Below are 17,560 nucleotides of genomic sequence, written 5' to 3' on the forward strand. Positions count from 1 at the left end.
TATCCCTAACTATGCCAAAACTGACGGCGGATTGTATATCTGCTCACACACATGCATAAGACACCATAGGTAGTTTTTTTGTCCATAGTACTGTCTCAGCCTGGGTGAGCAAAGAAACTTACAGCAATATGATACTTTTATGAATGCCCCAAGAAATGTAGCAGAAATGGAGCACTGTGTAAGACATATAAGTCATGTAACACAAAATGTTAATTGCTGACCTCGGGTATGGAAGCAACACAATTACAATGTTGTCACTGCTACATATGCAGCTGTACAATACACGCATTACAGGAGATGCCCAGGTAATGGGATGTATACTGAGGATCTTGTATCAGGAAATCCACAATTTCATTTCAGTGATCAGCTACACACATGGCAAAGTTCAATTTGTCATTTAAGCACTTTTGTATTATAAAATCTATATAATCTAATCAGCCCTCCTCTGCTACACTTTTCAGCTCCGATAATATTATATGTTGGATCTATGTCTGTTCTACATTGACACCTAAAACTTATATTATAAAATATTGCCTAGACGAACAAAATTCTCAAGACGTCTGACCTAATAGCAGATACAATTTACTAATGGCAACAGGTCCAACTTCTGCCTAACTTAGAAGTCATTTGGACAGGGACTAGTATTTCTAATAACAACGTATGATAGCTCTGCAAGTGTATTATAAAGATAAATGTGAGCATTTACTCCTCTGCAACAGACAGAAATATACAAGGATGCAACTTTTAGCCCAAGCGTTAGTATCTTCAGTTGGTTTTCATTTTATGATAACAGTTTTAATAATTTGCCTTGAAAGTGATTCCATTACTATAAAAACAGTTTGGTAAATCAACAAGTATTTGTGTAATTATAAAATGTTGCTGCCCTTTATCTTGAGTTTTGGGACAGAGGATTCAGAGGAAATATTATTTATTTATGTTCATTCCAATAGGTTAGGCTATCTCAAGAGGGAAACATACAGGTGCATCTCACTAAATTAGAATATCATCAAAAAGTAAATTTATTTCAGTTCTTCAATACAAAAAGTGAAACTCATATATTATATAGAGTCATTACAAACAGAGTGATCTATTTCAAGTGTTTATTTCTATTAATGTTGATGATTATGGCTTACAGTCAATGAAAACACATAAGTCATTAACTCAGTAAATTAGAATAATTAACAAAAAACACCAGCAAAGGCTTCCTAAGCATTTAAAAAGGTCTCTTAGTCTGTATAAGTAGGCTCCACAATCATGGGGAAGACTGCTGAGTTGACAGATGTCCAGAAGGAAGTCATTGACACACTCCACAAGGTCCCAGAGTCTGGAGAAAGAGTGGAGAGGCACACAATCAAAGTTGCTTGAGGTCTAGTGTGAAGTTTCCACAATCAGTGATGGTTTGGGGAGCCATGTCATCTGCTGGTGTAGGTCCACTGTGTTTTATCAAGACCAAAGTCAGTGCAGCCGTCTACCAGGAAATTTTAGAGCACTTCATGCTTCCCTCTGTCGACAAGCTTTTTGGAGATGGAAATATCATTCTCCAGCTGGACTTGGCACCTGTCCACAGTGCCAAAAGTACCAATACCTGGTTTAAAAACAACAGTATCACTGTGCTTGATTGGCCAGCAAACTCGCCTGACCTTAACCCCATAGAGAATCTATGGGGTATTGTCAAGAGGAGGATGAGAGACCCCAGACCCAACAATGCAGACGAGCTGAAGGCTGCTATCAAAGCAATCTGGGCTTCCATAACACCTCAGCAGTGCCACAGGCTGATCGCCTCCATGCCACGCCACATTGATGCTGTAATTGAGGCAAAAGGAGCCCCGACCAAGTATTGAGTGCATTTACTGAACATAAATTTCAGTAGGGCAACATTTTGGATTTTAAAAACATTTTTCAAGCTGTTGTTATAAAGTATTCTAATTTACTGAGATAATGACTTTTGTGTTTTCATTGGCTGTAAGCCATAATCATCAACATTAATAGAAATAAACACTTGAAATAGATCATTCTATTTGTAATGACTCTATATACACTGTGTTCCAAATTATTATGCAAAAAGTGTTTAGGAGTGATAAGGTAAGAATTTTTTTGTTTGTCAGTTAAACACATTGATGGTGATGTGTGTCAGGGCTCTTTATATCACTGTAAGCAATTGCAGACACCTGTGCTAGATAGTTTGGCAGGTGTGTCCAATGAAAGGCAAAACTACTTAAGAAGGCTGTCCCACATTATTAAGCAGCCTACATTTTCTGCCAAAATGGGAAAGAAAAAGGATGTGTTGACTGCTGAGAAGCAACAAATTGTGGAGTGTTTAGGTCAAGGCATGACTACAATCAACATTGCCAAGACACTTCATCGTGATCATCGCACAATCAAGAAGTATGTAGCTGATTCACAGTACACACGTGTGCGTGCTGATAAGGGAAAATTGAGGACTCTTTCCTACAGGCAATTACGTCAGATTAAAAGAGCAGCGGCAAAAAAGCCTTATCATAGCAGCAGACAAGTTTTTGAAGCTGCTGGTGCCTCCAACGTCCCCCGAACAACAAGATGCAGGGTCCTTCAGAGGTCTGCAGCTGTGCGTAAGCCATCCTGTCGACCTCCTCTATACACTGCACACAAGCAGAAATGGCTCCAGTGGGCCAAACAATACATGAAGACTGACTTCAAAACTGTTTTGTTCACCGATGAGTGCCGTGCAACGCTCGATGGTCCAGATGGATGGAGTGGAGGATGGCTGGTTGATGGACACCCCATGCAAACATGGCTACGGCGCCAACAAGGAGGAGGTGGAGTAATGTTTTGGGCTGGAATCATGGGGAGAGAGATTGTCGGCCCATTTAGGATCCCTGAAGGGGTAAAGATGAACTCCATAATGTATTTTGAGTTTCTCAAACAGCACTTCCTGCCATGGTTCAAGAAGAAGAACCGTGCATTCCGTAGCAAGATCATTTTCATGCAAGATAATGCCCCGTCTCATGCTGCACATAACACATCTGCATCTCTGGCTGCTATGGGCATAAAAGGGGACAAACTTATGGTGTGGCCCCCATGCTCCCCTGACCTCAACCCCATTGAGAACCTCTGGAGCATCATCAAAAGGAGTGTCTATGATGGCGGGAGGCAGTTCACATCTAAACAACAGCTCTGGGAGGGTATTCTGTCCTCATGCAAAACAATTGAAGCAGAAACCATCCAAAACCTGACAAATTCAATGGACGAGACAGTTCAGAAGCTCCTTTCGAACAAGGATTCCTATGTGCAAATGTAACATCACCTAGAATAAAGTTTTGAGTTGAAAACTGTTTGATTTCAGTTTGTAATAACCTGCTAATGCTTATAATTTCAAAAATGACCATTTTTTTGTTCTTTATTAAAATGAAAAGGTTGAAAACTCTGCTGTGCATAATAATTTGGAACATGCATTTTAAGTGCAGTTTGAGTGTTTTATTTTTTTTTTAAATATACTGTTATCATAGGCAGTTTGTACAAAAACCTTTCAATTGTACTCTAATAGTTATTTGACTGGAAAATTACAATGACTGCAATTCATATAGGTAATTTGGGAAAATCTGAGAAAATATTATTTGCATAATAATTTGGAACACAGTGTAATATATGAGTTTCACTTTTTGCATTGAGGAACTGAAATAAATAAACTTTTTGATGATATTCTAATTTAGTGAGATGCACCTGTAGTGCAGCCATACCTTGCCCATACAGTGCAGCCATACCTTGTCCATACAGTGCAGCCATACTTTGTCCATATAGTGCAGCCATACCTTGTCCATACAGTGCAGCCATACCTTGTCCATATAGTGCAGCCATACCATGTCCATATAGTGCAGCCATACCATGTCTATATAGTGCAGCCATGCCATGTCCATATAGTGCAGCCATACCATGTCCATATAGTGCAGCCATGCCATGTCCATATAGTGCAGCCACACCTTGGCCATATAGTGCAGTCACACCTTGTCCATATAGTGCAGCCATACCATGTCCATATAGTGCAGCCATACCATGTCCATATAGTGCAGCCATACCATGTCCATATAGTGCAGCCATGCCTTGCCCGTATAGTGCAGCCATGCCATGTCCATATAGTGCAGCCATACAATGTCCATATAGTGCAGCCATACCATGTCCATATAGTGCAGCCATACCATGTCCATATAGTGCAGCCATGCCATGTCCATATAGTGCAGCCATGCCATGTCCATATAGTGCAGCCACGCCATGTCCATATAGTGCAGCCACACCTTGGCCATATAGTGCAGTCACACCTTGTCCATATAGTGCAGCCATACCATGTCCATATAGTGCAGCCATACCATGTCCATATAGTGCAGCCATACCATGTCCATATAGTGCAGCCATGCCATGTCCATATAGTGCAGCCATACCATGTCCATATAGTGCAGCCATGCCATGTCCATATAGTGCAGCCACACCTTGGCCATATAGTGCAGTCACACCTTGTCCATATAGTGCAGCCATACCATGTCTATATAGTGCAGCCATACCATGTCCATATAGTGCAGCCATACCATGTCCATATAGTGCAGCCATGCCTTGCCCATATAGTGCAGCCATGCCATGTCCATATAGTGCAGCCATACAATGTCCATATAGTGCAGCCACGCCATGTCCATATAGTGCAGTCACACCTTGTCCATATAGTGCAGCCATACCATGTCCATATAGTGCAGCCATGCCTTGGCCATATAGTGCAGCCATGCCTTGCCCATATAGTGCAGCCATGCCATGTCCATATAGTGCAGCCATACCATGTCCATATAGTGCAGCCATACCATGTCCATATAGTGGAGCCATACCATGTCCATATAGTGCAGCCATGCCATGTCCATATAGTGCAGCCATGCCATGTCTATATAGTGCAGCCACGCCATGTCCATATAGTGCAGCCACGCCATGTCCATATAGTGCAGCCACGCCATGTCCATATAGTGCAGCCACACCATGTCCATATAGTGCAGCCATACCTTGGCCATATAGTGCAGCCATACCTTGGCCATATACTGTAGAGTGCTCCATGAGCATACATAAGTCAGGACAGAATTTCTCCCTGCAGCTGCAGTCTCTAATATATTCTAAAGTCATATCATAGAACCCCTAATGAAATCAGTATTATTTATATGAATGTATACTGCATATATATAAGGAGGTATATTGATACCATAGGGTATTACTGCCATTACTTCTGTGTGGCATTACTGTTTTTAGTTCACATGTGATAATTAGAGATGAGCGAACCCAAACTTAAAAGTTCAGGTTTCATACCGGACAGTTAGTGTCCGTCTCTAAACCCTGAATACGGACTTATCCCGGAAGTCCATTGCAAAGTTGGGCGTTCCGGAGGAAGAGAGAGTGAGTTTTTTTTTCCAGATCCAAAGTTCGTGTCTTCATTGATTTCAATGGGGTTCAGGTTCTGGTTCAAGTTCTGGTATAGTTCTAGTATCCGAACTGAACTTTGGACTAAAGTTCGGGTCCGGTACCAGAACCTGAACTTCCACGGGTCCGCTCATCCCTAGGAATAACCACTAAATACAACAAACAAGGTAATACCATATTAAACAAAGCAAAACTTCTCTAACTATATTGCTCCGTGGCCCAAACATCTGCGCATCTCTCCGAAGACACGTGAAACATCACAAAGAGAGAAATAACAAAATATGGAAAATGAAAATCCTTCTTTTCTACAATCAGAGATATTTGTAATATACATATTACACCAACATATTGAATGGAAATAAAACAAAAACTGACACTATAAATAAAAAATAGTAAAACTAATATATGCACTATTTGGTAATCATATGTTTACTAAGGTCATTCCTATTAATAATAATAACGGAAACTCACAGGGTTAACAAACATCTACTAATAGGAATAGTCATTATAGCAATATTAATCTATCTCTGATACAATACCATGCATGGCACCCGTGTATGATGTATATGGCAGCTGTGATATTGGACTATAAAGTAGAAAGCTGATAGCTTTGATGTAGCAAATTTAGACTGAACTAATTCCCTGCTTTTATGGTATATATATATATATATATATATATAATTTTTTATCAATGTGGTTTCATATTGATTAGGACATTAAGGTGAGCTGTCGTTTAGGTAAATGCCATCTGCCAAGGCTTCCCTGGCACGCTTACAAACCAGGGTCCGTCCCTCCCTTGTGGGGGCTTGGATTTCTAAGCAGGAGAAGGTGGTGTGATTCAAGGTTACAGGGAGCAGCAGCCACAATTCCAGGACTTCACGTTTTAAAATAGCCACTCTCATTTCCCAAAGAAAAAAAAAATCAATAATCTCACTTAAATCCTTCACTGGGAGATGAAGCACTTTGTAAATAATGTATGAAATGCAGAAATTAGACAAAAGTCACATTAGTCTGGCACAAACTACTTTAGGATGGGATGACATGCCCTGGCAAAAGAACACTGTGGCGGCTTCAGTCCCACAACTGCACAATGCTGGGTGAAGCCTGCTGTGCATTTGTCCTTCAGGTGACATACACTGGGCCATGTGGTCCATTACATGACAAGTAGGCTATGCTAGCACCTCTACTAGTGATACTTGCACTCCAAATACACCCCATCATCTAACTTTATTTTTAGAAGTTGTCCCTGAGAGTCCTAATCCATCAGTGACTTTCTGCACCTGTTGCACATGGGCTGAGAAGCATGGTCTGCTCTTACCTGGATGTGTCCCTGGTACATTGTGCTGCAGGGTCCCCTGGAGAATGAGGGCTGATGACAGGGCAGTGACAGAGCAGGTCCTTGATCGCAGTCCTGGGAACTGTCCCTCCCTTTCTGGTGCTGAAATAAGCGACTCTGCTCTGAGCAGCAGCAGATGCAGCAGAGACCTCTGATGAGAACAACTCTGGCTCTGGAAAGAAACTCTCCTTCTCTATGTAACTCTTTCTCGCTTACTGTTCTCCTCGTTCATCTCTGATGCATGGACCCTCCCCGGGGATCACAGGGCACCTCCTCCTATTACTCTGCTGACTGCAGGACTCATGACAGCTGGCAGCGTGACATAGAAGTCCTACCTAGGACTCATCGGAGAGGATCTCTGTGCTGGTCTCTCCCATTGACTCCCCCCTCCTTCATGACATCAGCAGGACCTCCCCTCATCTATTCCTCCCCCTGGCACAGGACAGAGGACTCCTCTGTCACCTCCTTCCACCTCTGTACCAGCTCACAGGATACTGTTACACTTAGAAAAGACAGAGAAGAAATCCTCAGGGTGAGTGATTGCTAAATATACACCCAGGATCCCTGCAGATGATAAAGATGCTGCTGCAATTCATCACCAAGGGGTAATGTGTTACTACAATCTATAATGCAGCTGCTAAGTGCTCTGCACTGAGGATCTGCTGCTGACACAGACCTGGACTGGATCTGCTGCCAGGTCCCTAATGCACAATTATACAGGGGCCGGATGGGATTGCATTATACTGGCATTATACCGGCATTACACTGGCAGACTTCAGCAGTCTGGCTGCACAGGAGCTGTGCTTTGTCAGCCGCCCTAATCACAGCATCATGTCTGGATACATCAGGCTATCGCTACTGTCTGGGATTTTAGAAAGTTTCCAGTCTAAGGCAGCAATAATAAAATATATTAATGTACAAATGCAACAGAGATTGTTTCTCCTGCCATCAAATCCCATTAAAAACGTATGTCATTATCCATGTGCCACAATGGGGACAGGTGACCATGTAAGGAGATGGACATACTGCCCACGTTCCCTGTTGAAGGACATGAGTATTGTTATACTGTATAATGTGACCTGTGAACTGATATGCATTAATAGTGTTGGTATTGAGTTGTGCCCGGCAGTAGGGAGAGTTAGCGTTAATGACTGGGACTAGCCCAGAGTGGGATGGGTAAGGTGAAGGGAGAGGACGCCTAGCAGGGTGGCCCTTGAGTTTGTAATTCAGAGAGGTAACGGGCCAGGACGGGACAGAGAACGTGAGACGAAGAGAGTGTCCTAGACGGGAGTTCCAAAGTGCCAAAGCTAAGGATCGGCCATACTGGCAACATACTGTAGTTCCCTTGAGGGGAAAGAGGACGTGGAACCGCAGGTTGGGAATAGGACGCTTGCTACCTGGACTATAGTACGGAGCTGGGATGTGGGAAGGAAAGTGAAACAGTGGAGATAGAGAACAAGCGGGTAACGAGAGAGAAATTGAGACGGTGTATGAAATTGCTTCATATTGTGAAGGAACCATTCATAAAGCCGTGTACCCGCTACCTACTGTACATAATTCTCACAAAGTTATCGTTCAGTAAAAAGTTTATTTTTGACTAGTGGTCTCCCTCTTGAAGTCCTCAACATCTGGTTCTGGTCATCCAAAGTCATCGTAACATGTGACCTGCAATGGTGTAGTGCCCCATAGCACAAGTCCACACACCCAACCTGGACCCCAACTACATGTAACGTGTCGGGGCATAAGAGGTGAGTACCGTCACACGCCACATTACAACCAGATTCAGTATGTAGTCATTCCGCTCTGAGTGAGACTGTTAGGAGATGCAGCTGTATCTGCAATTCTGCTTGATATAAGGCATTATCCACACTTATATAGACCCTGCCTGACATACAAGAACAACATTTGCTATGTTGATGTTTGCAATATAATTCTATATGGGGTTAGAATAGATTCCCTTTAAATAAGTTGAGGGTGAATTTTAAACAAGTTGAAAGTGAATCAGTAAATAAATGGTTGCAACTTCAATTTCTATCTAGGGGGAAAGTGCATCATCCAATAAATTGATAATATTCCAGCCCAGTAGTTGCAAGGTTGCTTAGCAATTGCTTTCAGATTGGAAATAATTAAAGACACATTCTAATCATAATCATAATTCTGCAACCATACTCTGTAAGTAGGATCATTACTCCTAAGCCGTCTGTATGGGCATGTAAGTCTTACAAAGTTGAATAAAATGATACCTTGATATCTGCAATCTGATGTCTTATTCCAGAGAAATCCACATTTATCTTATATCTATGGGCCGGACATAGATCTGCATGAGAATCTGACTCCAAAGATTATTTTACATGAAAGGGGGAGTTGTCAGTGTGATAAGTGATGGCCGCTCTCCTGATCTCATTGCAGAGCTGTGTGTGATTATATCCATCTGCAGGTCCCTTTCAGCTTCCAGCTCACAGGCAGACAGGTTGTGAGAACTGCCGCTGCTAATGTGTTTGTAAGGAGACAAAGTTCAGTTCTACTGTTCTGTGTTAGTTACATGTCTCACACTGGTATCTCCCCTTTCATTTAAAATAATCTCTGGATGCAGATTCTCATGCAGATCAGTGTCCGGCCCATAGTCCTGCACAGCTCATTTACATATAAGAAAAACATGGATTTCTCTGGAAGAAGACATGGGGACGCAGATATCAAGGTATCATGTTATTCAGCTTCCTATGACATACATGCCCATATAGATAGCTTAGGAGGGTAGATCCTGCTGACAGATTTTCTTTAATCTTTAATAAAGGTATCAAAAGTTTCAATAGCTTTCCTTTTACATAAAAGAATTGATAGTCATGTCTAGTGATGAGCGAGTATGTTCTGTTAACCCTTTCGGCGATCATGCCCGGGCGCTCGCCAAGTATCTTCAGCGTGCTCGGGTGTTATGTTTGAGTCACTCTGTGCGCATGATTTGCAACTGTTTGACAGCTTTAATACATGTGAGGAATGCCTAAGAAACATGCATTCCTCACATGTATCCAAGCTGTCAAACAGTCGCAAATCATGAGCACGGTGTGACTCAAACATAACACTCGAGCACACTGAAGGTACTTGGAAAACACCCGAGCATGCTCGTAAATCTCGAGTAACGAGCATGCTCCCTTATCACTAGCCATGTCATATTGGAATCATCACAAAATGTAAAATTGGACCTCAAAGCTTGCATTCAGTTTCTGGAAATATAATTTTGAAAGTACTTTTACATTAGGAATTGCCATTGATGCAGTTTACTATTACAGTATGTTATACAAGATTCAGTTTCAGCACACAGGCGCCAAACATAGAATCCTCCATATATATATTAGAGAGAGATGTACGTGCCTAGATAAACTATGACAGAAATGAAGTAACAGTAAGCGATGTTTATGCATTTAAAAGGTGTTTCTCAACATCTTCTGCGGGAGAGCACAAGGCTAATGGCTTCCTGCTTGCTGGTAAATGGCGCTGTTGGTTGAGTGACAGATCAGACCAGCAGCATGGTCGCTCCCCTGGATCTCTGCGCCTCTGATGCTGCAAGCAGTTTTGCCTCTGCAGCATCGGAAGAAAGCAGTAGCACTGAATCACCTGCCACCGCTGATAGACAGTGGACAGTAACCTAGGCTACCAGCAGTAAACAATAAAATTAAAAATACCTTCATTCTTGAGAACGGAGAGAATTTTTAACAAGAAGTAAATGACAAAGTTTCTCTCTTTACAAGTATTTAGCAATTTTAACTATTAATGATTATGACAATTTCCCTTTGGATAAAGCTAATAGTTTCAGATAGGAAATGTGACTGAGTCAGTAAGTGAATGTGCTAAGTATTTTACCATGGTTTCTAGTAATGGGCCACAACAGTGATAAAGCCCTGTAGTAGTTACTTCATTCGCATTGGAGCAGCATGCGTTTACTATTTTAGGATGGATGTGCAATGGTTAATTCTCCATCTAAAAACAAATGCTTGTAATCTGCATGACAATGGTGAATGGATTATCTCATTACTTTAGGCCTCATTCACACATTAGTATTTTGCATCAGTGTTTGTACGACAAAGCCAGGAGTGGAACTTATAGAGAAAAAGTATAATTGACAGACTGACAGCCGTTCTGTGTTTTGGAGACACTCAGGTTTTGGCTTACAAATACTGATGAAATACTGATGCAAAAATACATGAATGAGGCCTTATTATGAGATTATGAAGTACAAGTAGAGGTGAAATGTGACACAAAAGACATTTCTTTCTGTGTAAAGAATAGAGGTGAGAGGGCTAACAGTCTTGCAATATATTCAATCCACAGGGAGGCAAAAAAGTCAAAACTACGTTATTAGTGTGCTGTGCACTCTGTAAAGGAAAGAGTTAAAACAACACCCTAATGGGGTCAGCAAGCCCAATAAGGGGATGATTTTACAGCTAGTTGACACATTTTTCAGCCACATGGCTTATATAGGTGAAACCCACTGAAACCATGTAGTTCACATATACCAGTTGCACGGACGAAAACTGCAATGTAAAACCATTGGTACAATCAGGTGCCAGGTACTCGGCAGCATGGCACAAATGTGGCGCCCCTGAGGGTTCGGTCACCACAGAGGTACTTCATCTCACCCAGAGGTGTGGTATCTCACTCTCAGGTAAGGAAGGAGTACAGCTCAGGACTCTAACACCTGCATTCATTACACCACACTTCAGAGGGCAGGGCGAGATTGCTTCTACGGGAGAGCACAGTCCCTGATCCCTGGCTAGAGTGGGGGGGAACCTAGTAAAGGGGAACCATGTAGTGGGTGTGGGTGGAGGACGTAGTTAAGGGGAGCACTTGTGAGGGAGTGATATAAGTAGAGAAGCCATCTTAGAAAGACATATCAGTCAGAGGAGGAAAGTGACAGGAGCAGAGGCTCTGTAGGAGCTCTGCTCCAGGGGCGGGCCTGGACAGTGAGGCCCAAATCTGAGAGGAGAAGGAGAGAAGAGAGGAGAGGGAGCAGAGAGGCTCCAGGAACAGAAGAAAGGACCCTAGGGGTACGGGCCGTGCAGAAGGCCACCCGTACACCCGCATCTACCGTGAGGTGGAGGTGTGAGGCGTGAGGCTGCATACAGGGAACCGGATCCCTCAACTAGCAAAAGATTGTACATCTTAACTAGAAACCGGAGGCTGCAGTATTTCATGGCCTGTAGCCAACATTCCATACCAGTCTCACCAGGAAGGTAGCTATATAGGACCCAGGGGATGGAACAGACGTCGCCCGCTAAGGCCCGCAGATACTGGACTGGGACACTTGGTATGAGGTTCAGGGAGACAGCCAGAGAGAAGACACAGAAGGGGGTCCTGCTATGTACTCCGGAGTTACCAGGGGGTGGACTGAGCCCCTCACTGAGTAAACGCAGCATGGCACGGGAAGTTACTTTGACGTCTGTAACTTGGCCTGCAATAACCGTGCGTAAAGACCCAGAGGACTGCACTTCCTTGTCTCTGTGTTTCTTGCTGCGCCATCAACCCCTGCACTACAATACCCAGCACAACCTGCAACATCATCTACACTGCCCTGGAGCTAGCTCTTCCTGTGGAGAGCCACACCATCCAGTTGCAGTAACATCAGCTTCAGAGGACTGCTCCGCAGCGGCGGCTCCCTTTAGCTGCATTCCACATGTGGCATCACGAACTCTATAAAAACTCTATAAATCCCCTATACATAACCCCTTTTATTGACCGCCCTGGGTCATGGACCGGGTCACCGCCACTGTGACATTCCCCCAGCATCTACCGGCCCGGCACTGGGTGCCCCATGGCCCAGGGTGCGCGTCATCTTTGGCGTCACAAACAGGATATGTAACCCACCCGTTATCACCGGGTATTGTGCGCCTAGAGACTGTGTTTAAAGACTGAATGTGGAGCCCGCCCCAGAAGAACGGGCGCCATTATGTGCGTGATCAAAGACAACAATACAGAACCTCCCATCGTGGGCCGGGTCCCAGAATGGCGCCAAAGGCGCAACCAGCCCCCTGCAATGCAACTGTGGCCATACACATGGATGTGTCCATCAAGGTGGGGAAGACGCCCCCAGGTGTAACCAACAGCAAGCAGCCTTGGGACCGCTCCAGAAAGGGGAGAGGAGAAACGAAAACTGGAAAACAGGGTGTGGTCTCCAGCAGATGAGATAGAACACACCCGGCAGGCAAGATGGAGGGAGGTGAGCCTGAGACCCCGGCCCGAGGCCTGCAGCCAATCGAGACACCTCTTACCCTTGCGGAGGTGATATACAAGCTGACCCTGGAGGACGTGGAGTTCCTTCATGCAGAGATGCGTGAGCTCAGCCGGCGGGTAGGAGAGGCCGAAAGAACAGCCATCGCCGGCTGGAAGAAGGAGGTGCTGGGGAAGATGGAGGCCAGGTGGCACCGAGTCCCATGTTCCACCGACAGCGGCCCGGACCCGGCGGAGCCAAACCAGGACCAGAAGGCAGAGAGCAGCCAAGGAGCGGCTGCGGGAGCAGGTAGGAAGAGTTTCCCTGTCCAGGGCACAGACCGCGCTGACCTGCTCCTGGGCCCATTACCAGAGCCGCCTATCTCCACATCCGAGTGGGGATACGGGACCCCCTCCTTCGACTGGTCCGCCAGGAATGAAGGTCAGCAGAGACTCCACCTTGCTCCAACACCTGCGCCCCCGATTGCCTGCGCAGAGGAAGAGAAGTTCCGATGGGACAACTGGGAGGGGGACCTCATCGAGTTCCTGCAGGAGACTCAGGCCCAGGCCCTCCGGCGAGAAGAGCACTGCAGGAGGGAGCTCCTGCAGCTGGAAAAGGAGTGATATGACTGGCAGGTACGATGGGAGCGCATGGAGGCCAGAAACATGGCGGCCAAGACACGGGCCCGCCAAGCAATGTCCACTAAACTCAGTCCCCGTTTGGAGGAGATAATAGTGAAGCTTGACTTGGACGCTGGGTGGGGCTTTATCCGGGAGCCGCAGACAGATCGAGACGTCTTTGTCAACCGGCGGGACGTAGAACCCCACCTCCAGCAGGGGCATCCCGGCCGAGACCTCTATCCCGGTGACCATGTCACTTTCACCCGTCACAAGGGAGAGCGCGGGTGGTATGCCCTCCAAGTCCACAAGGTGGCAAAGGAAAGAAAGGACGTGCCCCCGCAGTACCAGGCTGAACACCCGGCTGGGTCAGTTGGTAAAAATGAGGAGTTCCCCCGGCGGGAACCCCACTATTGAACATGTGTTGTAAGGAACTGTATATAGTTACCCATAAGGGTAAAGCAAGAATGCTGCAAGTTTGAAAAAGTTTACAATTAAGAAAAAAAAAAAAAAATTCTTCTTTACATATGCCTTTAGTTACCCGTGAGGGTATAGAGACGACATTAGGATAGAGGACAGTGATCTCCCTAAAAACTTTCCATTGTATATAATTGCACTTCTTAAAGTGCCCCTTATTGGTTTTATAAATGTACAACAATGACCTCAGAACAAAAACCCGTTTGGCGTGGCCGAAGACGTGGTCCAACACCTGGATCATCTATGCCCTGCAGCCATGCTCAGGGCCTACGTTGAGGGTTTTCGGACGGGTCCCTCATACCCAAGTTTGCACCTTAATAAAGAAAGTGGACACCTGGTTGCAGATCATGCTGTAACCTGTGAATAAATGTTTGATATAAAGAATGTTTATGAGAAAAAGTGAAAAGACTTTTATAATGTTTTGTATAGTAACCTGAAACGTTCAAGAAAATGTGCCTCCCATAAAGGGAAGAAATGTTGCGTTGGTAAACTTATATGTGATGCATCTAAAATTTTGCATGTCTTTAAAATGCTTTGTCTTTTACTCTGTTCCAGCCCGCAGACGTGCTGTGTTTTACCAGGGGGGTGTGTGGCGCCCCTGAGGGTTCGGTCGCCACAGAGGTACTGTAACTCACCCAGAGGTGTGGTATCTCACTCTCAGGTAAGGAAGGAGTACAGCTCAGGACCCTAACACCTGCATTCATTACACCACACTTCAGAGGGCAGGGCGAGATTGCTCCTACGAGAGAGCACAGTCCCTGGTCCCTGGCTGGAGTGGGGGGGGACCTAGTAAAGGGGAACCATGTAGTGGGTGTGGGTGGAGGACGTAGTTAAGGGGAGCACTTGTGAGGGAGTGATATAAGTAGAGAAGCCATCTTAGAAAAACAGATCAGTCAGAGGAGGAAAGTGACAGGAGCAGAGGCTCTGTAGGAGCTCTGCTCCAGAGGCGGGCATGGACAGTGAGGCCCAAATCTGAGAGGAGAAGGAGAGGAGAGGGAGCAGAGAGGCTCCAGGAACAGAAGAAGGGACCCTAGGGGTACGGGCCATGCAGAAGGCCACCCGTACGCCCGCATCTACCGGGAGGTGGAGGGGTCAGGCTGCATACAGGGAACCGGATCCCCAAACTAGCGAAAGATTGTACATCTTAACTAGAAACCGGAGGCTGCAGTATTTCATGGCCTGTAGCCAACATTCCATACCAGTCTCACCAGGAAGGTAGCTATATAGGACCCAGGGGACGGAACAGACCTCGCCCGCTAAGGCCCGCAGGTACTGGACTGGGACACTTGGTATGAGGTTCAGGGAGACAGCCAGAGAGAAGACACAGAAGGGGGTCCTGCTATGTACTCCAGAGTTACCTGGGGGTGGACTGAGCCCCTCACTGAGTAAACGCAGCACGGCACGGGAAGTTACTTTGACGTCTGTAACTTGGCCTGCAATAACCGTGAGTAAAGACCCAGAGGACTGCACTTCCTTGTCTCTGTGTTTCTTACTGCGCCATCAACACCTGCACTACAATGCCCAGCACAACCTGCAACATCATCTACACTGCACTGGAGCTATCTCTTCCTGTGGAGAGCCACACCATCCCTGCTGCAGTAACATCAGCTTCAGAGGACTACTCCGCAGCGGCAGCTCCCTTTAGCCGCATTCCACAGGTGGCATCACGAACTCCATAAAAACTCTATAAATCCCCTGTACATAACCCCTTTTATTGACCGCCCTGGGTCACGGACCGGGTCACCGCCACTGTGACATTCCCCCAGCATCTACCGGCCCGGCACCGGGTACCCCACGGCCCAGGGGGCTCGTCACAAACATTATGGGAACTTCAGCCGCAATAGCTGACTGCAGGATGTGGAGTTTTTAACCATATCATTTTCAGAGTGAACCATTTATAAGGAACAGAGATTATAGAAATAATAAGAATTATGTATGATATTGATGATGATATAAGATATAATGGCCTTTCTAGGAAGAGGTTAATATGTCCAAATAATCGCTAGACAGCGTAAAGATGCTGTAAAATATTCGAAGAATTGGAAGGAACACTGCGGTCAGACGGCTGTAGACTTTCTCACGCGAGAGAATCGGGCCGATTATGCTAATGACACTCTGTCAGAGTTTGATCCGAGTGTCATCTTAGTGTGATCTGATTCTCTAACATGAGAGAATCAGAGCACATACAGTACAGACCAAAAGTTTGGACACACCTTCTCATTTAAAGATTTTTCTGTATTTTCATGACTATGAAAATTGTACATTCACACTGAAGGCATCAAAACTATGAATTAACACATGTGGAATTATATACTTAACAAAAAAGTGTGAAACAACTGAAAATATGTCTAATATTCTAGGTTAATTCATAGTTTTGATGCCTTCAGTGTGAATGTACAATTTTCATAGTCATGAAAATACAGAAAAATCTTTAAATGAGGTGTGTCCAAACTTTTGGTCTGTACTGTATGTGGGCAAGATGGAGAACTTAATTTCTCCATCTTCTCCATTGAGTCCGCAGATGTTGGACTGCACTCGATTGACATCCCAGTGCAGTCCGATGTTTCACACGCACCCATAGACTTGTATGGGTACGCATGATCTGAATATCAGAGCCACTTGTAGCATGCTCCGACTTTTTTTCTCTTATGCTGCTGCAATCTTTTTCTCATGCCGAATCGGCATGAGAAAAAAAATCGCAGATCTGCACTGCCCCATAGTAAAACATTGGGCCAAGTGCTATCCGATAAAACATCAGATAGCATTCGGCCGTGTTATATGGTCATGTGTTCGAGCCCTTACTAGATCTCTTTGTACAGACACACATAGGAAAAAAGTATGTACACACCACACCTTTGTTCTTCTTGCTGAACTACCAAGTTTTTTTAGGTGAAGCCGCTTCAAAGTTTTTTTTTCCTGAAGCAGCTTCGCTGTTGTTTTTTGTGGCACTGACGTCTTTTCTCTGTATTTAACACTATAATGTTAGTTGCTTCCTAGAGGAAGCAGTCCGAAGAATGGGAAAGGTATTTCTTTTAACAACTTCACGGTTTTCAGACCCTGCAAAGGTAAAAAGAAGTAGAAGACTGAATATGTGCACAGCAATGTCGTCTTTATATTGCTGTGCGTTATGTTCATTTTTCTCAGCGGTTTTACATCACTTTTTCAGCGGGATTCCAGGTGAAATGAAACTGAAAAAGAAGTTGTGTACACATACCAAAACCACACAACATTTTGGTTAGGATCTTATGGCTTTTTTTGGCAAAGATTTTTATGGTGTTTTTTTATGCAAAAGCTCAGCGGCAATATGTTTTCTCTAAATGAACAGGAAAATAGTATTCCTTGCGGGGGTAGGTGGGGTGTTGGTAGAGTTTTTCTTGCAAAGATGGGGGGTGTTGAGTTTTACTTGCAATTTTAAGTCCACACCATAGCATAATAAAAGCGTGGCACCTTTTCTGGTATTACAGTGGCTTGCAAAAGTATTCACCCCCTTGGATTTTTACCTATTTT

General features: G+C 44.7%; 1 protein-coding gene across 4 annotated transcripts in view; it reads right to left on the bottom strand.

The window, feature by feature from the left end:
• The window catches only part of PEX5L (peroxisomal biogenesis factor 5 like), a 408,598-nt gene extending 401,420 nt beyond the window's left edge, over nt 1–7,178 (bottom strand). For 3 of the 4 annotated variants that reach the window (XM_073674971.1, XM_073674970.1, XM_073674968.1), the window contains exon 1: nt 6,740–7,176. In XM_073674971.1, coding sequence (XP_073531072.1) covers nt 6,740–6,760 — 21 coding nt within the window. In that variant the 5' untranslated portion in view covers nt 6,761–7,176. Of the gene's footprint in view, nt 1–6,739 lie in introns of all 4 variants that reach the window. The other variant, XM_073674969.1, reaches the window with a different exon arrangement.
• Between the last annotated feature and the right edge of the window lie 10,382 nt (nt 7,179–17,560).

This window comes from Phyllobates terribilis, unplaced genomic scaffold (assembly GCF_046119375.1).
Source record: "Phyllobates terribilis strain yellow unplaced genomic scaffold, ASM4611937v1 Scaffold_3__8_contigs__length_932513732, whole genome shotgun sequence".
In the NCBI taxonomy this organism is placed as follows: domain Eukaryota; kingdom Metazoa; phylum Chordata; class Amphibia; order Anura; family Dendrobatidae; genus Phyllobates; species Phyllobates terribilis.